This window comes from Cariama cristata, unplaced genomic scaffold (assembly GCF_000690535.1).
Source record: "Cariama cristata isolate BGI_N322 unplaced genomic scaffold, ASM69053v1 scaffold6083, whole genome shotgun sequence".
NCBI lineage: Eukaryota > Metazoa > Chordata > Aves > Cariamiformes > Cariamidae > Cariama > Cariama cristata.
In genome coordinates this window covers 125,661-147,881 of record NW_009610053.1, presented here as the reverse complement: position 1 = coordinate 147,881, position 22,221 = coordinate 125,661, and the positions used below count along the sequence as shown (strand labels likewise).

The following is a 22,221-nucleotide window of genomic DNA, read 5'->3' as shown; positions in this document are numbered from 1 at the left end:
GGTGGGTGGTGTCACTTTTATGTAAGAATTCATTAAAAAATATAATTAGTTTATTTTAATATAGTTATTTCATTATTATTTAAAGCAAAAGGTTACATGCAGTGTATTTGGGGGAAGATTTTATTTAACACTTGGATGCGTTATGCTCTAAAATGAATGCTTGCTCAAGAGTCTAAGAAGGCTTCATGGGAAGAGCAAAGCAATCTAAGCCATATGTATTGGGCAGTTTGCCAGTTGTTTGCCAATATGCCCAGGCCACCTGGCTATATATGCAGCCAAGTATGCCATTCTGACTAGCCAGCTTTAACCTTCAGGCTGCTTCTTTTTCAGCTCTTAGGAAACTCTAAAGCCCTCCAAAGCGCGTTGCATTTCCCCCATGCTAGTAGTTTGTGTGCATCCAGACGCAGGCTGCGCGGTCGCGCTGACCAGACAGCTCGCAGCACCCATTTTCAATGAGTTCGTCTTTTGTCTAGAGAGCAGTTCAGTAGTGTTGAACCCGGGCCATAAGATGAGTCTGGAGATAGCAGACTGAAACCTTTACCCATATGCCATAGTTAGACACTTTGACTGACAAGCCACAGTTTTTGTTCCCAGTACTGTAGAGACACTGGTTTATGGGTGTGGTTTAGGAAGGATTTTGTTTAATGTAGTTCACCGCTATAATTTCTTTTCCCGAGTATTTGCATGAATTGTAAGAGAAGCGAAGCATTTAGCATAACTCAGGCATTAATGGCATATTGTTTCATTATTGGGGTAATTTATTTAAATGTTTATTCATTAAATTTCACTTGCAGCCAAAAATATCTCAGCATTCTATTAATCTTTAGTTACATTTTGGGTTGTGGGCAAAGCCTAAAACAAGTACGGTATCCATGGCAGCAATTTAACATTTAGTAGATATCAGATATAATTAAGCTATTCTAAATATTGAAATTAAGGTAAGAAGAAAAAAAAGATTATATTCAATTCAGTAAACACAGCATGGGAAGTTTTGGTGTAGCAGCCAGCAAAATCTTTAACTGCATCCAAAGTAAAGGGCATGCAGTCTGCCGTAATTGTCTTCTGTTTTAAGAGAAAGCGGTTCGGGGACGGTGTAACGCGGGGACTTTTCCCTCGCTTTATAGCTGTTAATAAGTACGGCGGTGATAGCTGCATTTGCAGGCTAGGGAAGGCAGGCGTGCTTCTTGGAGACACGTGCTCTACGCCTGCTTCGCTTTACAGAGGTACATATATTTTTTGGTGAGCACACGCATGCTACAAAAACTTTCTGTGCTCTGATCTCGAAGCGGAGCCTGCGGTTCAGATCGGAAAGCTCCGGGCAGAACTCGCTCAAAATGGCCACGGTTTCCTCCGTTAGCACACCAAAGCCATAAATCTGACACAGCTTCGTTTCAAAAGATCCATGAACCTGAGGGCCTGATATTTGAAACTCAACTTCTCCGTTTGCAGGTGGGATTATTTGTGGAAGTAAGCGAGAGCACGCAGGCATCTCGCTGCCTGGCCGATCCCCCGCTCAGGTAGCAGCAGGACTTTTTTTGCAGCCTGCAAAGCTGGGTATGGAAAAACTGACACTCCCCCCTCTCCCTGATTTTTTAGGCACAAAATTGAAGATTAAACAAAGGAAGGGAGGTTAAGGCTTTTGAAAAAATTGAGCCCCGAGGGAAACTTTGCCAAGTTTCTCGTGAAGCCCCAAACGAGCAACTTTACGAGGAAAGTTTTGCCGCGCTTGGCTCGCCGCACATTGTTCCCATCGCCCCGAAAGCCAGGCTGCTCCCGCACCGTCACCTGCACCCGCTCTGCTCCCCGACAAAGGCGAGCTGAGACCAAATGTGGAGCCCTCCGGCACTGCAATTTAATCCAGCAGGGTTTGCTGTTGAGTTGCATTGAGGTATTCTTTGTCCCTACGGGCGTGCTGCCTTTGGGGAGCCAGGCATATTGAATTGCTTTAAATCAGAACCCATACTGACGTTTTCAAGGTATACTTTTTGGGGAGGCCCGTCTTGGGTTTCCTCCGTTAAGAAACACGTTGCGGATCTGTGACTTATTAGCGGTGCGTCGTAGCCGTAGCCGTGCGGCATCGGTGACACGTTCAATAAAGGCCCAGCGAAAGGCGCTGTTGCAAATGCACAAAGACAGACATAAAGGGAGCCGGAAAGTGTCCCGGTGGGTTTTGCAGTCTGGCAGGTGAGATGCAGCTGCAGCCGCCCCATCTGTGCTACCTTGGCCTGCTATGGCTGTCAGCGTAGGTAACTCGGGCTATGATGGGAGAAGCAGAGCAGAAATTGAGACAGAGAATAAAAATTAAGGTTAAAAGGGAGAATAATGTTCTACGGGCGTTTTGGGGATACTAACAGGTCACAAATTTTCACTTTAAACGTTCACTGGGTCCCATTTTGTGTATTGCACTAATACATGGCTGGACAAATATACCCACTACAGTTTGTATCGTTTGTTTACTCAGCCTTGTATCAATCTGTGGTGATTTCTATATGATATTTAGTCTAAGTGACGGACTTCAGGCACCGTATTAATAGTATCTTGCCTATCACACGTTTCACTATTGTAAATCTGTTTATTGTTTTTCTGCGTGGGTGCGTGCTGCACACACATGCATTCTTTCTACATTGTTACTGTTATTGTCCTTTTATTTATTTGGACCCAGTTTTGCTTTCAGATAAAAAGATTAGTCATAAATAGTAGCTTTGTCATCCAAGAATTTCCAAGCACTTAAATTTTGAAAGGTTGTTCATGAAAAGTTGTTTAAATGGGAGCATTATACCACCGTATAATATTTATAATATTAAGTATCTACAGTTTAGTTTGATTGTTCCTCGCCAAAGCTCTTCTGCGAAAAGGACTGAAAAAAATGGGGACTCTGTATACTTCATAGCAATGCTAGGCTCTAAGGACCAGATTTTTTTCTTCCACCATTTCTCAGCATCTTCCTCTTCCAACAAACCTTCCTCCCATCCCGACCACATACTGTATTGCAAATATGCAAAAACACTAAAGGCTTAGTTCCCTTCTGCTTGTAAACACAGCACTCCATTAGCGGTGAGGCTGCCCATGCCTTTCAGGGGGAAAATGGACTCTGAAATGCTTGGGAGAAAGAGCAAAGCTTTCATTCATGTGGCTTGGGTTGAAAAACTGAACCCACTCTGCTTATTTGCACCTCTATGCCAAAAAAAAAAAACCGTCCTGGTGCGCTGGTCACAAGTGCAGATGAAGCAAACTAATATGGATTTCCGTGGTCTAATAACAAACGAGGACGTTTGGATGCCGTTGCCAATTCTGCATGATTGACTGTTAAGTCCAGAGAGACAACCCTGTCCCATTGAAATCAATAGGATTTTTGCCGTTGGCTTTCCTGGGACAAAGATTTCATTTCCAATAATCCACCACCTGATTTTAGGCATGTCATTTAGTAACTGATTCACTGCCAATTTACAGGAGAAACTTCCCCTACTGAAGAATGTGCTCTCCCTTTTTTCTCCCCCCCTCCCCTTTTTTTTTCACTGGTTTTACATTTAGTAATAGTTCTTTCACAAAAGGTATCCATTTTCCTTAAGGTTTTTTGACTTGTTTTGTTCTGTTGGGGTTTTTTTTGGTTTTGTTTTTGTATTTTACTACATACCATAACATGGGAAATGGTCCCTCCGGGCATGACTGTTTCAGACGAGGATGTGGTAAGTTGAGGATGTATGTTGTTGTGTTGAATTTCATCACACCTCCACACATCCTTAAAGCACTGTGACATGCACTGACTTGGAACAGCTAATCCACACCTGGTGACAGGCTACATCACCGTGGCTCAAAATTTCAGCCTCTTCCCTCGTGTACGGGAAGAGGTCATGTTCCCCTTGCCTGCTACAGGATGCTAACAGATATAATAGTCAGGACAGGGAAACAGAAGGATCTGTTAAAGGGAGTTGTCGTGATAAACAGGTGTGATATTCAGGTTGCTACTTCAGGGAATCTCGGGAAAGGAGGCTGGTTAGCTGAAGCCCAAGCAGATGGTAGGGTTTGTCTTTGCATAAGGCACAGCCTGAAACAAATTTTGACTTGATTGGACTGAGGCAAACCAGGGTTGACTTCACAAACTGGTTTAGGACTACGTAACGGAGAATAGCACGAGCTCTGTAACTTCTTAGAATTTTGTGTTTAAATGTTATGTCATTATAAAGCCAGTAACCTTTGAATGAATGCAAATGACTGCAGCGTGTTAGACAGCCCCGTCGTGGTTTAGACTCTTTCGGGTGCTGAGGTTCACAACCCACCACAGTCCCAGGGCTTGTGTTACTACTTGGTCTCCAGGTTAGCAGTATGTGACTGCTCACACAGATCTGTACGCAGGTTTGAGAGTTGGTCCTAAAAGTTTGGGATTCACACTCAAATACAAATCTACGGAGGCTCTCTCTGTGAAATGCTTTTAAAGTCAGTAACTTGAACAGTACTTCAAAAAAGAGGAATGAAGAAAAATTCTCAAAGTATAAATTAAGGCAAAACATGAAATTAATAAGAATTGAAGGCAAAAATATGTAGTGTGTTAAAATAATAAGTCATTTTGTGCACAGACAGAATTTATTAATTTACAATTGCCTTTCTGGAAGCAGTATTTCTGTTCGTAGCTCTCAGTTATTTTAGTATAGGAAAATGTCAATTTCCACTAAAATTCTGTCAGCATTGATATCAGTTTTATCACAGTTATTTATAACCCATATACCAACCTGAATATAATTAGCTGTATATAATTTGTAGGGCTTGCCAAATAACGAACAGTTATTTGCTACCCGAAGTATTTGTGTAATTAAAAAAATGTCAGCTAGTGTATTAGAAACATTTCATACAGCTGGCTAAATAGTTCAGAACATATTGGTGAATAATATATTAATTCACTGATGTATTACATATGGAATAAACTGTTTTAATAAGTTAAATTGCATTTGACCCATTAGACTTGACTCCAACTCGGCAAAGTATTGAGTCCACCATGAGTCAAAGGGAGCTGAGGGCACTACAGAGGAGGCTTTATCAGGTTGTCAAATATTAGGGCTTGTGAGTACGGCAGTTGGGTGTATGCATAGGAGTGCTACTGAATGAAGAATACAGTTCTCCAAGACACTGTTCTCCCAAGGTCTTTCAAATGTGGTAACCAGAACCTTTCTTAGGCATAAAAGTACTTTTGTACTTTTGCATTTGCAAAATCAATACGGTGCCGTTAATGCAAAGTTCGCTTTTCTAGTCTGTAATTACTAAGGTCAATATTATACAGTCATTATTAAATAAAAAAAAAAAGTTCCCACCCTGTATCTAATCAAATTTCAGGTCCCGCGTTCTGTAAGTTCATGTTATAACTTTGCCATATTAATGAGGAGTTTGTGCAGCAACCCTGGCTAAGCCGTGCAGCTACATTATGTAAGTGTTTTCCCATATGGTGAGCCTTGTCTGCAGCAGCATACAGCACTTTTGTCTGGTGTAATGCTCTCCTTTCCCCGGGTTTTATGTGCCCAATTCAATATCAAGAGAAGTCTAGTGAAAGGGGAAATCTAGCCCCTGCCTTGTGGCTGCTGTGCTGGCTGTCTCTCTGTCCTTTACCTGTGAAGGTCGTAAGGCAAGATGCCTTGGGAATGAGTTTTTGTCCATGTTTTAGGTCACTATCAACTCCATGAGATGCGTAAGTGATTTTGTGGCTTTCTATTGTGCTTGTGTTCAGAGCAGGGAAGCAGTAAATTTAGAGAAATAATAAAATGGGTTTCTGTATTCTCCATATTTTTAACAAAATTCAGTAACTGGTGTATTATAAAGGCATAAAATGGTGTAATTTTTACTGGAGGGAATGTCCATTTGAAGAGGGCTCCTGGATCGCGGCAGCGATAAGCAGGCAGCGCTGTCTGTTGGGTTACTTATCCATGGCACCAGGATTGTCTGTTGTTCAGATGTGTGAGCTCCGGCCTTGCTTTCTGTTCACGGTTGCCGTGTATCATCGCAAGAGTGATGATAACGCCTCTTCAAGGTGGCACTATAGTGACAGTTTAACATGGCAAACTTCTGCTTGGCAAACAGACAGCGACTGTTAGCCAATATTGGCTGAGACTCGCTGATGATACCACGTAGTGTATCCTTAAAGAGGATAGTTCTTTGGACTTGATCCCGCTCCGGTTTCTGTCATGTGCCCGTCAGTGCAAGGAGAAAAAAAGAGCAAAGAAATGCGTCCACCCTCCTTTCTAGGGGTGCGTCCACCCTCCTTTTTACACAGATATGCTGAGGAATGGTTTCCTGACATAAACTTTTTACTTCCTTTCCTTCTAGGAAATGGTCTGGAGTTTGCAGAGTTAGAAAGCATGCTGCTTAGGTGCTAAAAAAGGGGTTTAGCATAACGCTTACCGTCTTGATCACAGGGAGTTACTTGCTATTCGTGAGAGACTCAGAGAGTGTGTCTCAGCAAACGCTGCAAGGCAGGATGGAAATCTCCCTCTGGTCAGTTTTTTGGGTTAACCAAGTTAGGGTAATCTCTGGCCTGTGCTCAGTAACTCAGCCCTGAAACTCTGCAGCTGGAGACTTCAAACATGAAGATTTTTCTGTCCAAACACGCTGTTATATCTTCCTTTGCCACTAGAGTACAAAATCAAACAATCCACGTGTACTGCTGCTTAATCTCTACTGTTAACTTCTATTAAATAATGCATTTAGTATTATTTAAATTCGTTGCTTTGTTACCAACATAACTTCCTTACGATGCTCTCCGAATGCCTCTCTGTCAGTAAAATAACTGCGAATGTTAACAAGCAGACTTTAAATATGCTGCTTTTATGTATAAATATAAGTTAACATCTTAACAGGAATTCCATTTTAGTATCTATCGTAATGTTTTGATGATCCCTTCTGATACCGTCTGTGTACTAAGAATCTCATTCCTCAAGCAACACTGTATTGTTATAAGGTTATTCTTATTTTACAACCTCATTTTGTGAGCTTGGTGATACAGCTGCAAGCGTGTGGGCCCCGTTTCAGACAGTGGCCACTAACAATGGCACCTGTAACTTATGTCCTCAGAAAAACGGGGGTGTGCAGATTTGCAGACGTAGTTTGCTAGTTGTATTGAGACCTCTTTGAAATGCCTGCACGATTTTTCTTTCTTGATCTAAGCTTTTGGACTCCCTTTTGGCAACTGGAGTCCTTGGTGCATGCATTTTCATGTGCTTTGGTCACAGGCATCTGGACCTGCGCATAGGTTACTACGTGGGTGGAAGTGGAGTCGCATCTTGCTCAGTGCAGAAAAACACTGCTTCAGAGCAACTTTGTCTTGGTTTGTTTTGGAAGGAGCCCTCATGGATCTTGGCTTGAGGCGAAGCTGTTAGGGTGAGGGTCATGACAAGCTGTACGATAGGCGATGAGATTGCATGAAAGCCTGTGTCACGAGCCAGAAAAAGTGCCGGCCTGAAGCCGAGCAGATTTATTTTATCCCCACTGTGGCTCAAGTCAGATTGCCTTCTCTACTGCTTTGACGGGAATTTACCGCCCCTTCTTAAGTGCTAGCCCCTGACATCTCAGGAAGATGCATCTTACCACATGCCCTGTGCCAGCAGTAATGAGCAGGGACTATTCTCTTTTCCAGAAATACATTGTAAATTGTTGGGCCAAAATAGAATGTGTAAGTAAAGCTTAGAGGTAATCTCTTCTTAAGCATTGACCCTGGGCCTTAGATTTATAAGCTTATTCCTGCTTTTTTTCCCACCATAAAACTAAAATACCCACTCCAACCTGCAGTATTTACATAATAGTTTGGTGTAGCTTTATAAATGTACGCACTCCTATTTTCTTCTTGCTATGAATAAAAAAAAAAGTCCTGAGGACTTGATTCAGCCTGGCTGTTCAAGTGCAGTGCAATTTGATCCCTGTATCTCAGAAGGTGGATTCATCGCCCGGGGAGAGTCACATCACTTTCTTGGGAATGCCATGAAGAAAGCAGCTGTAAAGTGTCTGCAGGGCTGCCCAGCGAGCAGCTGCCTCCCGGGTGTCCTGGCCATGGCCCCGTCACAGCCTCGTAGCTCTGCCTCCTCTTCCTCCCAGGAGGAAGATCGGGGTGCCTTGCACTTCGGCAGCACCCCCTTGGGGCAGGACGGCTGCTGCTGGGAGCCAGCACCTCAATTTCTGTCCTTCGGGGACCTGGAGATGAGCAGAACCCTCTAAAGTTAAGATGGAATAAACAGCTGCAAAGTGAGTTTTGCAATAAAAAATGTAAAATATGTAGTATATAAAAAAGAAAGTTATTAAAAACTTAAGATAAGATCAAAACATTCCAGACGTTATGGTCTGTGTTCCTGCAGAGCTGTGTAAAAAATGCTGGAGCTTTTCAAAGGGGAGCAGCAGAAGAGTTCATATATGTCAAATACTTTGGGCCTTGCAGCCCATTAACATAACAAATTAAAAATAACAGATGATGGACTTACTCTGATACTGTAGCACAGTCACATTTTTAAAGGCAGAAAACGTTTCTGTTTTTTTACAACAAACTCATCAGGTTTTTACAGAAGATCTTCAGAGGTTTCTCGAGTGCTTTGCTAACATTGTGACTTTCAGTATAAAATATGCACTAGGATTTACACCCTAACCATACACTTTATAATTGGAAAAGGGTGTTCCTGTGGCTGAAATTCAGCTGCAAAATCCATGGGATTCAGAACCAAGCTTTCATTTTGAACCGGGGCCATGCAATCTTCAAATTAAACATGAAAATACTAGCTAAGATATGAATATAATGAGTGAAACAGATGATCTGCAGCAAACATGAGATATTTCCTTTTAAATTATGAATGATCAAAATCACACCTATAGTTATTATTTTCCCAGTCTCCACGTAAGGTCAAAAGTGCCTTCAGCTACACGGATGCAAATCTGGAATACTTTCCGCGAAGTTACTGAAACACACAGCAGACTGATTCTGTTGATGAAGAAAAAGAGATGAAAAATATATGGCCTTTTTAACACCTTCTTTCCATACTGTGAATTATTTTGAGGTTTATTTAATCCTTACTATATTTCATATTGGCTGCAGAGAGTTTTTGAAAATAATCTCTTTTAAACCTGTTGTTGCAGTATATGATCAAATATTTTAAAGGCCAAGGTTGGGACTTGCCAGTTGCAAAAAGCATCTCTCTCAATTGCCTGAGTATGAAAGTCAGATGTCCTCATATACCGTCTAAAAAGATAACGGTATTTTTTTTTCAGCCTCCATATCTTACTGTCAAGAAGCTTCTTTTGGGACCGAGACAGGTCACGTTGGAAGTCAGTGGCTAATCAGCTCCCACTGCACATTGCTTTCAGCTTGAATTATCTTAGGCAGACATCCTGGCTAGCTGCAACACAAACCTCTGATGGCTTAAGCCTGAGAAGACCTGAGTTTGGCAGCCACTAAGTTAGCAATGGGGAGAGGAAAAGAAATCTTATCTCTTTTGGTGCTTTTCCCGTCTTGGTTTCCCCACTAGAAATCAATAGGATGGTCGATAGTTGGTTTTGAGTTGTTCGCTGCATGCTGGAGTTTTCTGATGTAAACCTTGGGTGTCTGGGTTTCAGATGCTCTAATGTGTCCGAGGAGGTTTCATAGCTGCCACAGCCATCCCAAGTTACACTTTATTTCCAGTGACAGCCTTTGTAACATGAGAAGGGAATGAATTCAACAGTTATAAGTACAGATCAATCTTATACTCTTACTGCTCGGGGGGGAGGGGACAGGTAAAAATTTTAGAGAAATTGAGTATGGTCTTTTTTGAACTCTTTGCTGAAAAAAATGCTGTGTGAGATAGGGCTGCATTTTGGTAACATGTTTTTTTCCCAACAGATATTTCTGGCTTCATTCAAAACTCTGTGAGTATTGAGTTTTTTTGCTCACCTCTACGTAGAAATTATTCAGCGTGAAGGTACAACAGACTGGCTGAAAAAAGTTTTTATTGATTAAAAAGCACCCATTCAGGGTTCTTTTGTTAGCACTTCCATAACCAGAACAGCTAAAATAGTAAGAATATTGAATATATGGTATTTTACAATATGTTTTCTCTGTTCACGTGAAGGACCTTTATCCATGAAGAAAGCTTGAGTTGTGAGAAACGTGCAGGTCTTTTCTGCATTTGATGAGACAGTCTTACCAGCTTTGGTACAAGAGTCATCTCCCATGCATCTCTGTAATACGGATTCTTCTTTTGTGACAGTGGTTTGATGTCTCTCTGCCTCACCTGCTCTCACCTTTTGTCACATCTCTGCAAGAATACATTTCCCCTCTTACTTCTGGAGGTGACTTGGTTATTTATCCCTAAAGCACTAGGGTTAGGGTGCATTTTCTTCAGAGGCATATTCTAAATAGTTTAAAAAGAGGATTATTATTTGTGTGGATGACTACCCCGCCAGTTACGCTAACAGAATACTGGAAGGGAGATTAAACATGAGCAGGGGAGTGCTGATGCCTCCGCGTCTCATTGTTGGGGAATCCATGCAGGTTGCTGCTGTCTGTCTTCTACTGCTGGCAGATTTGGAGAGGGATAGATGGCTCTGCACCACGCAGCAGTTCCTCTGCAACAGTAAGGCATTAGACTCCTCTTTACGTCATCTTCTACTCTTTATTCACACCTTTGCCCTTAAGAATAGCTGTTTGCAGGATTGGACGCAAGCAGTCAGAAGGAAGTTCTGTCCTTGGGTCTACACGTGGACCTCATCAGTTGCCTTGACTGGGAGTTGGCTTCAGTGGAGAGCAGCTGAAAACCGAGCCTGGACCATATACACAGTCCAGTCTTCCTGGCCTTTCTCCCAACGTAACTGTTGTTAGCCTTGGCAGGGACCTCAGTGAGGGCACCTGATCCTGTAAAGTGTCCATAGATTTCAAGGGAAATGTTTAAGTTGTCCTGCCTTACATGAATATTAATTGCAAAGGTGATTTTTAGATCTAAGAAAATCAAAATGCTTAAAGTGGGCCTAGAAAAGTCTTTGAAAATTGTGACGATACATCTTTCATATTAGCAAAATGACACTGTTATTTAAAGCACTGAAACTGCTCTTTGAATTCTATTTCAATATTTAACCAATAACATTTAAAGATGTGCACATGAAGCAAGTATCTTACCCCAGTACACTTTTAGATATCAATCATGCTGTATTAATTGAAAGGATTTGGTCTAATCTCATAAAGAAACAGGCAAACTCTTGGCTTTTCTCTAAAGTAAAAATATATCACTCATGTCATCCATTACTGTGCTATAATTATGGTAAGTGAAGCAGAACAGAATCGATGGAGCAATTTATCAATGCATTCCCAACTATTCCAGCACAGCTGACGTCATGCAGCTGCAGATACTGTCCTTCAATATAAAAGATATCCAGCAGTGTCAAGACTTTATTCTGATCTACTCCAGCATAATATTTTCATATTTGATATTGTCATTTCAATTATGGTTTAATTAATTTATTTCATTCACTATGAAATTACACTTAATTAGTTGGCTTTTAATTTTTTCCCCCCAAATTAAAATTTGAAAAGGGAAAAAAAAAAGAGGGAGAATAAAAATCCCAGACATTATTTAATTCAGACTTCAAGGTCAAAAACCCCTTATAGTTTAAACTTTATGCTAATAGAGCATAAACTTGATCTTTTCTGTTCCACTCTGAATTATTTCAAGATAAGAAGCAGAATATAATGTGTGTAGTAAGCATTTCCAATAGACATTTGTCTTCAGATATTAAATACTTCCCCAAAATGTCGTTTTAATACTCGGATACTGTTTAGTACTTTCAAATATTTGCCTTTTTACACACTCTGTTTTCCGAGTGTTGAATTTTACCCGTATATTATCTTTTAAGTTTTATTCAAATAGGCTGACAGAGTTAGAGCTCGTGTAGACTAAACTTTAGTGAAGCAGTCCTGGAGATAGCACTGTTTGTTCTGTAAAAACACTCACCCCGCATTCCTCCTGAAGTTATTAAATGTGTTTACACTACATTAAATATGAAAAATGAACTTCTTCAGCGAAGGGATTGTTTAAAATACTCGGAGAAATATGGACGGAATACCTTGCTGTACCCCCTGGCCCTGAGGAGCAGTGCCGAGGCGCTTCCCCCGGCTCCTCCGTCCTCACGACTGGAGCGTCTATCTGCGAAACTCTTTTCCTACTCCTGGGCCAAAGCGGTTTCTAACAACTGTGCCTTTCTTCAACTGGCACAAAGTCCTCCTTGGGATTTTGGCAGTGTCAGAGTGAAAAGTGCTTGGTCCAAAAACATGCTGATCTTGTGGGGTGGGGAGAAGAAGGGAAGTGTTTGTTTACAACTCACACCGGCATTGGGCTCTCTTAATAAACCAGGCTTCGTTAAGATGTCTGGCTGCTGGGATGACTTTTTCTCCTCAAACTTTTCTTTTTGTCGCTGGGAGAGGGGCACATGGAGAAGTTCATCAGGAAATTAAAGCTTTGAAAGTAGTTTTTCTCACACAACAGCTGCGGGTTTATGTGTTGTTGTGTACGGTCTCCCTGTCATCCCCAGACACAGCATTTCCTTCTCCGGAGGGGCCTTGACTCCCCGGTGCGGTTTCCGGGGCCTCTTAAACGGCGATGAAAGGCGACATGTCTTCTGTATCCTGTCATCCACGGTCTCCCCCTTTCACCGCTCGCCCCGTGGAGAGCATTCCCTCCATCAGGGCTTCATGGGGGCCTTGGTGCTGGGGGGGCCCTGGCAGGGCTTTGCCAGCACCGTGCCTGGGAAAGGGTTAAGGCACCCGAGCGGCCTCCACGGAAAGCACAATGTCCCTCGCTCTTTAAAGATGTACTTGTAAACCATCGTGCTGGGTGGATTTATGAAGGGTGAGTTTACCTGATATTACACGGTATTGTTTAATTTGGACTATATTTAACCAGCGCTGTGTTGAAACAGTGTCGGCGAGCTCTGAGAGCTTGCCAGGCACATTCTCAAAATGGTTGCCAAGCTGTAAGATGGCTGCCAAGGTCTGACTGCACTGAACAGGTCCAAAATGGTGACCAACTTCTCAGAATTTTCCTGCCGATTTTTTTTTTTTTCCTTCCCAAATGAGGAAGATGCCGGACTTGGCATCAGCCTCTTGGCACTACAATTTATAGTGTCATCCAGAGATTCAAGTAGTTACTGTGTTCTTGTTTCACAGGACTTGGCAGAAAGCTGTGTAGGGGAGGACGTGAGGTGAAATAGCCGGTGTAAAATAACATTACCGTTTTCCTTCCTTGGCTAAAAAGTACCAAACAACCCTGGGGGGGGGGGGGGGAAGTTGTGTTTTTTTAAAAAAAAGTGGAAGGTAGGATATTTGAAAAGAAATCAGCAGAAAGCAGCTTTGACCAAAGCTCAGACTTTTCTTTTGGGCTGCGTGTCTAAAGTGGTGCAAACTTTATCTCCAACAGGTTTAAGTTTTTTGTTGTTGGGTTTTTTTTTTAAAAAAAATTTTTTTCCTGCATTTGTTTACTGGAGTTTATAGCAGTTTCTTTCTGGCAGTTGTGCTACTTAGCAGATTGAAATAAAATCATAAGGGTGAATTAAAACACACTGCTGTTAGTGCTGATTAGAATTTTAGCTTAGTGTAAATACCGGATGCAGTGTCCAACTTTTCAGGGACTTGGCATAGAATCAACAGGGATCTCTGGGCTGCACAGGAGACAGTGTGTGCTTGGAAGCTTTTTAAATACTTGGATAGGTGAAACTTACTGCTTCTGCTGACGTGCTAGCTAATTTGGTGTCTGTATAATGCATTATGTAGTCCAAGGTGGCTGTAAAAAAAAAAAAAAAAAGAAAAAAAGCAAAGGATAAGAATAAAAGGCAAATAGTTCAATCTAAGAACTTTAAATGTATGGATTTTTATTTATGCTTCACTGTGCATACAAGCAGTAAATATAGTCCTAGCTAATTTTTGGATTGCACTTGAAAATAAACAGATTGCCTAAGGACAAGTAATTTTGAAAATATTAAATGGTTCTTTATGCAGCTGGAAAATATTGTAGTTACAATAACAGAATGGTAGAGTCTTTCCTTCAATGCAAATACCTATATTCAGGTGGATTGTATTAGTAAAAACTCCATTTCTCATAGTCTCACTCTCAGCCCACAACTTGTCAATTTTCATCTGTTAGGAGTTTTCAGTATCTCGAATTACCTCTGTATTTTCACCCTTTGAGGAAATAACGGAAAAGCAAGCGTTATCAACCAGGGGTGATGCGACAGCTTCCCGCAGCCAGTCATTTGGAAGGTATTAAACCAGCAACACGACTGACACCTAAGTCCAAATGCTTCACCTCTGCTATTGCATATCCTCTACTAGTGCTGGGTCAATAGGCTACATCATTTCTTCCGCAGGAATGGCAAGCACTCTGAAATGTACTTTGCCCTTATCCATTTGCTTGAGGAGATTCACAAGGATGCAGATGTCTTTTGCAGTGATATTTGCTGTTTATATCCCCATTTCTCCCGTAACCTAGGGCTTTAGGTGTTTGTAGAGGTTATAAACATCCCTTTAGTTCAGATTCACCCTCTTTCACTGGCAACCTATATATCCATAGTACTTCTGTAGAACAGGGTATTATTTTTAATGATTTGTGGTGCAAAGATGAGATTAAGAAACACAGCCTTTAAAAAAAGTATTGGATACCGGTCAGGGCACATGGAGTTTAATTGAGCCACATGCATTTATTGAGTTATATACCAGACTCTCTGAAACTTGTTTTCAGGATTTTTTAGTATTATGCATTACAAAACTTAGAGCAGTTCAAATTAAAGAAAAAAAATCAAGAAAAGTGTTGCTTATCAATGTGATAAATAAAAAAAAAAATTGTGGAAACTACACGTTAACACTGCTGTCCTTAGTGAAGACTTTTAAAGAAAGATTAGAGCAGGATACTGGTGTCACGTTCTCAATCTCATCTCTCTTTCTTTCTTTCTGCCACTTTAATAAAAACCTGTGAATTTAAAGGACAACATTTCATCTGCTTTAAATTAAAAAGCACAGTGTTTAGGAAATTCTAAACCTACCTACAGTGTACACACCAGCATAAAAATTGTGCATCGCCACTTTCTTGATTGAATATAGGGGTTTATTCTGCTGTGTGATTCTTGCCTTTGTGTTTGAGGTCTAGGTAGACAAACCCTCATCATCTGCTGCAAACCTAATTTTAAATTACTAAAGCTGACTCTTTGTTTATTTAGCTAAATATTCAAACATGCCTAGTTTATGAAAACTGAACATAACCTTTGAATGCAAAAAATTTGGGAGCCCTTAGGACATTTCTGTGTTGTAGCTTATACTAAATTATCTCTGGGCCATTTTATCCCCTCATATTAGCATGACTCCTGGATGTAAAAGTTTTCTTTTGATTTACACACCAGTAAGTAGGAGAATTAGGTCTATGGTACTTTGTTTTAAGTAATCATTATTTGTTCTAGATTCTGATGTTCTGATGTCATACTCTTGTATAACAGAAACAACTCTATTGAAACTAATGAAAATGTGGAGTCAATATTGTGAAACTGGTAGGACTGAGAAGAGGATCAGGTCTTTAGTTTACAACTTTTAGACCTGCGATTTTATCTCCCATGAACAGAAATGAAATCGTTCAGAAGCTCTTGGCACTTCTGCTTGTTTGTATATTCTTCATGTACACATCATGTGCATCTGTGTGTGTCTGTGTGTACGTATATATGATATGTGTAAAAGTACTTTTTATATAGTAACTTTCTGCATAGGGCAACCCAAACAGCTGTTACTCCTTTTTATAGCTTCTTTAATCTATGTGCCAACAAGTCAGTTTACAAAATCTGTTTTGTTGATGACTGCTGCGATAATAATTGTGGTGTTTTGTGGCTTGGCAAAAGCCTGGGGTCTCCTCCGAGGACTCTTGCCAAAGCCTTTGAAGGGGTTGAGGTGGATTCACTGCCAAAATGAGTCACCACTCTCTATTTTATTTAGTGTCCTTCTGCCAAGGCCTTAGACACTTTCTGTTTTCATTCTTTTGTAGGCTTTCCTTCCCACATTGTGGTTTCCTTCACAGCCAGAGTAATGTGTTTGCCAGCATAGGTGAGAGAGTGTGGCTGACTCTCCAAATGCCACTGCTAGACTATGCTTAAGGGTTAGTGGTTTAGCTATTGTGCTTTCTCAAAATGAATGTGCAAGATTTAATTATATGCCTATGAATTATAAATAAAAAAAAAGACGGCTGCATCTGATACAGCACAGTGCAATAACCTAGAGTAAGGTCAAGGGATTTCAGAGGTCTGTCAGTGTTTACTTCTCCAAGGCTCTGTACTACTGCATCCTTTGAATTATCTTACTTGTGATTGTGCTGGTCAAATCAGAGATGAGTTGCTCCTCTAGAATAAATCTTGTGGTTGTTTTTTTTTTTGTCTGAGGCTAGCCTTTCTACTAACTTTCTTGTCCATCCAGAAGCAGATAATTGTTCTGTTCACAGCAGAGTAACAGATGCATGGTAGTTATCATAACACTTTGCATGTCCCACCCAGATGTCTCAAAAAATTTGAGAAACCAAGATGAATGGATCTGGCGTTCTGACATCCTTCATACAGATGTGAAAACTGAGGCACAGAGAAGTGAAGTGATTCAGTCGAAGTCACATAGGAAGTCTGCGTGAGGCCTGGAAACAGAACCCACATCATCTGACTCATTGGCCTTTGCTTTAACCACAAAAACTTCCTTTTTCCCGCTATACTGAAAGTGATATGTTTTGGCCTTATTCTAGATAAAATGTTAGATGTAGAGATGGCCTAGATATCCTTACAGTAAAATGTGTAATTCCTACTCGGGTGATGTTGGATGATATGAGTCATGACATTACAGTATCTGTGGTTTTCTTAGTGCTGTGAGGTTTTGGTTTGAATGACGAAAGCAATATGGGGATTTCAGTTAACTGTTAAGCAAAATTAGAGTGGAAAAAACACATGGTACTCTAAAGAGTAACGGCAGTATTAGCTTTTCAAACAGATTTTCTGTTCCTCATCAATAAAGTGCTACACTACAAGGCAGGCAGCTGGATAGTTCAGTACTGATGCACAAACCTTGGTTTTAAAGGGCCTAAAGGAATTAGTCACTGTGTTTCCCAAAATCATGCCCTTAAGTGGCTATATATACACAGAGGTGCATACAGAGGTGATCCTGCAGGATTTTGAGTGTCACACCTGTTTCTGCAGTAAGGACCTACGTGGGAGTTTACAGTTGCTATCAAGCAGTATTTGCTGTCAAGCAAAATTATTCTAAGTGCGTATTTTTGAACATTAAAAAAATACTAATGTTACCAGACAGTGTAGTCCGTCATAGAGTTATGGAGCAGAACCAGATCAGGAGAAATGTTTTCGTCCGTCCTTTTCAGCGTCTTTTGCTGTGTTTCACTCTTTCTTGATTGCCTTCTCCCTGTCTTTGGAGATCAGCACCAAGGCTGTGCAGTCCTCGGTCCTGTTCAAGCCTGTAAATGATGTAAATCTTTGCCTGGCAGTCTGGTCTGAGGTGAACTTTACTGAGAAAACAATTTAGTCCCAGGAATTTTCTGTGTCCTTAACAATCCTTAGATCTCATACCCCCTCCATACAAGGAAACATTTTAGCCTTCATCCTCACACCTCTCCAACATGCCTGAATTTTTTCTTTCTTACCATTTCTTCCCCTCTCCCTTTGTCTCCTCTGCATCGCTCCTTTATTTGCTTCATATATCCACATGCCAGCTGCCTGGTTTTATTTTGTTGTGGCTGGCTGTCTATGTGCTGTACCTTTGAAAGACTTCTTTCTCCCCTTGTAGTTTCCATAGTTTGTTCTTCAGGCACAGGACAGCAAATCCTTGTGTCTTGCTCTACCTGAAGTGTCTTCAAAAGAGTGAAACTGGCAAAAATGGTGAGTCCTAGTGAAGTTCGGGAGTCCACGCAGATAAAATTCCTCTGCCTGGAAGCACTTTATTTGGCCAAGTCATTTGTCATTGCCAATTAGTAGTGAACGTTCAGGTTGGGTCACTTGCTGTCTGCAGGTAGAGCGCAAGTGGTAAGATTGTACATCCTTTGGAGACCGTGAGCCCAGGTCCCTCCTAGGATAACCTGGCTACACCTGACCAGAGTTTCTTAGGATTGGTTTTGGGTTTTGCAGATTTCAAATTGAAGTTGTAATTGGAAAGAAGAGACCACTTTCTATTTTATGGTCCAAATTCAACTAATAGTAAACGGATTAGGCCATTCTCTTTTCCATGTTACTCAGCATCGGAAGATAGCTACAGGTCTTGTGTCCTGAGTAATCTAGTTGGACTAGATGATCTCCAGAAGGGAAGGGTGGAGAAAGGGAGAAAAGGAAAGGAAAGAGAAAGGGGAAAAAAGAAAAGATCTCTGACTTATGGAGATTTCCAGGGACAGATTGTATCCCTGTCCTTGGGCACAGCATCAGGAACGAGTTTTCTGCCATTCCCTGTATCAGACACCTTGCTTTTAATGAATCCAGTAATCTTAGTTTTCTTCTAAGAGTTGTATCCTTTTTTCTTCAGGAAATATGTGATATTCTTTACTCAGGTAGCGATTCAGCTTTATATGGAGTCTGGGTGACTGTGACTGAATTCAATTTTAAGTAAAAGTTAAAAGATGATTTGTATAGTTCAGCAGCAGCTTGCCTAGGTTATCTGTGTGCCGTGGGTTATGGAATTTGCTTCACCAGTGACAGCATTAACAATGCAGGCTTTATTTACAAGAGGTTTATAGTGATACCACAACTGATAGGAATCTCTCTAGTTCCACTGGTTTTAATGGAATTACTCCAGATCTAGCTGCGGATCTGATCTGTAACACAGCACTCCACATTTTAAATTACCACTACAGTTTAGGAGAGTTTAAGTAAATTCTGGGACCTAGTGCATAGTTATCACTGGGAGAACCTATTATAATTAAGAGGCAAAACCCCACTTTGCCATAGAGTTAAATTAGGATTTTTCACGCACTCATCTGTATTTGTTAGCAGCAGCTAGACTGAGTCAGCCAGACCGGGGAAGATGCAGAGACACCATATATATTTATTCCCTTTTCTCCTCGTACTGTTTTTAAAGCGTTTGCTGAATACTGGAGCTCTAATTCAAAAATACAGAAGTTAGGAGACAGAAAAATTTTAAGAGCATGTGGTATATTCTCTGTCCTGTAAATGTACTAGTTAAAGGCATGATTGCTTTACCTACAGATCAGCAGCAATAAGAGTACAACAGGAAGAAAACTTTCAGTTCAGTAAAAACTTCTAAAACACAGTAACAGAGCCTGCACTACATCATACTAGAGAATATATTGCTTACCTTGTGGAAGTAGATTGAGGGTATTCATGACCACTGGTGAATTCCCTCATGTGTAGTAATCTCTGATTATTTGCACCTGAAGTTCTTCACCAGTGTAATGTTCTATAGCCGAGGCTTATATAAAGTTCAGGTTTTATTAATTCAACCTTATAAGCACACTACTTGGTTCACATTCATGATTACAATTATTTATTTAAGTAGAAAGAGATATCTGAAAAACATTTTGTGGGTTGTTCTGAATCTCAGAGGGCTCTTTTATATACAATATTTAATGAGTAATCTACTTTGGAAAATAACTAGATTTATTGTGGGGAGCTATCCTTTACCCAAGTGATGTGGTATAAATAAAGTGGAAACCACTTTTTAAACTATTATAATAATAGGAGCACTGAAAGAAATAAAAAAGAAAAGATTTTTTTTTTTGGTATGGCAAGCTATAAAATGTACAATGGTGCAGCAGAATGAATGGGTGCCTGTTCAGAAGGGAAACTTTCTGGGCACCAGAAGGCTAACTGCTGAAATAATGAAGCCATTCACAAATATATTTTTTTGTGTAGCAAATAATAAAATAGTTGGACAATGAAGTCTTCTCAAGTGCATAATGGATAGAGAAATTAACCACCACAAAAGGGAAATAAAATTCCATCTTCAAGATCATGGTTGGATCAATTAGAAAATATTTGTAAAGGCTGATCCTTTGTCTGCAAGTCTATGTGTGCACTAAAGCCTGCTAATGCTCACAGGATAGACTGTTTTCTGCACTCTTTAAAGAAACTGAACCCCATGGACTTAGTCCGCATAGCCCATCACGGCTCCGAGGTTGTCCTTCCTCTCCACGTCTGGAGCTCTGTGATCCGGTGGGATACCCATGCGTGGCCAGCTGCGCCTAGGGCAGCTTTGGCCAGGAGCATAAAAATGAGATCTCTGGCTCAGGGTGCCGCAGCTTGTTAGGAGCGAGGGCCTGATCCAAAGTGTGTGAGCATCAGTTGGGGGAAAAGTCAGTCTTTTAAAAAGGAAAGGCTTAATCAAGCCTTGAGTTTTGACCCAGTCAGTCCTGAGTCCATGAATACTCAGCCAGCAATTATTCTTTTTGCTGTTCTTCACACTCAGCATTAGCTTTAGGCACTTTTTAGATGTGCTCCATTATCTATGCCTAAAACAGGGGGCCAATACACTATATTTCTTATCACATTGCATTATTGACACTGTAGTTAGAGCTGAGGTGGTATTTTAAGTCTAAATCATATCTTTCTGTGGTTCATATATTTATTAAAGAACTTAGATGCATATAATATATTCTTTCCTTCATGGGTTTGAAATGAAACAAAGTGAACAGAATTACTTTATACTTTTTCCCATTTTTATTTATGACCGGTTGGAGCCAGAGCTCTGAAGATTTACAGTTGGCAGTAGAGTAAGATGCTGTGCTTGTCCTGCTCTCCTGGTTGGCCTAGTAAATTGTGAGCTCTTTGAGGCAAGGGCTTTCTCTTTGTTCTTTCCTTATACAGCGCTTAGCAAAACAGAGATCTGCAGGGTGGCAGTCCTAGGTGCACTACTGATAATAATTAGTGATATTTGGACTTGGCGGTGAGGTCCCTGTATAGGGTTAAAGGATAAGAGCCCTTTCCTAGATCATGTGAGGCAGGGCCAGTCACAGGTGTTTTGACAGCCTCAGATAATGGGAATAGTTTCTGCTTGGATTATGGTACCTGTGTAAGGTTGATAAACCTGCAAAGTCAGATATTTGGTGCATTCACCCCTCCAGTGTCCTTGCTTCTTGATCTCAACAGCACACAGAAAATTGTCCTGGAATACATACTGGGTATTGCTTTTGAATAAGGAGTGGAAAAAAATCAGAGAAGGATTTTGCCTAGTGGGGGTGCATAGGACAGTCATAATTTATTGCAGGCTTGCCTGTCATGACTAATGGATTCAGCCCGTATTAAGTGAGGTGTGACACCTAAACTGACTATTTTTCTTCAGCTTCTTCTGTCAATTTGGACCAAACTGCATACCTAGCAAGAAAGACATTCTTCTTTTTTCCGGGTTAGATTTTTGGGGTGTGAAATTAAGGGGGACTTCAGGGACGAAGTCCACCACCACATGAATAGGCCATAGCTGGCATTACATGGCATCATCACTTCTGCCCAGAAGTTTGAGTTTCAGGGCACGTATATAAAAACACGACTACATAAACTTCTGTAATAACTCTGGCTGCCTTCCCTCTGCTGCCCTTCTGCGCGCTCTCCTGCTATTCCTGTTTTATTTAGCCTGCCATAATAAAATTAGTATCTAGCAGAGACTAGGCAAACAAGAGCTCTGCAATCGTGTGCTGACTCAGGACTGCAGATATCTTGGGTAGTCAATAGGATAAGCACTCCCACCTTACTCACTGGAATGGGCATGGTACATCCATAATGCCTTAGCGATACCAGAACAAAGCGACATGGGGAGAAGTTAGGAGACATTTGGAGGAAGTATCTGTACTTGCATGGATCGATTTTACCACAGAGATTATTTTTGTGACTTCTTCAGGATGAGAAAACTGTTGTAAGAGGATGGGCCAGACCCTTCTAGTCATTGAGCATTGTTGGGCGCTGCAGTGCAATGGGGAATTGAGTTCTATAACCGACTGGTTTCAGTTCTAGACACTTATTTTTAGACTGAGGTTTGCTAAATGGAGAAATTCCTCTTTTGGAACTCACATGAAATATCTGATTTCTGAGCCTGTTCACAAAATGATTTACTTTGGATAGGAAGTTTAAGGGAACAAAAAAGCAGACTATTTTAAAGTCTTACATACACTTTTCTAACTAGACTATGTAGTAATTTTAGGAAGGGAACGCAGTTCACAGTTGAGGAGTAAGTTAAAAAAACCTGAGTTTGAAATTCATAGGAGGAGAGAGACATTCCTG

At 40.8% G+C, this 22,221-nt stretch overlaps 1 protein-coding gene across 1 annotated transcript in view; it reads left to right on the top strand.

The window, feature by feature from the left end:
• Nucleotides 1-1,449: 1,449 nt before the first annotated feature.
• The window catches only part of NFIA (nuclear factor I/A), a gene marked incomplete at both ends in the record, with an annotated part of 125,853 nt that continues 105,081 nt past the window's right edge, over nucleotides 1,450-22,221 (top strand). Inside the window, 2 exons of the mRNA XM_009697747.1 lie at nucleotides 1,450-1,517; nucleotides 2,020-2,184. Coding sequence (XP_009696049.1) covers nucleotides 1,450-1,517; nucleotides 2,020-2,184 — 233 coding nt within the window. The remainder of the gene's footprint in view (nucleotides 1,518-2,019; nucleotides 2,185-22,221) is intronic.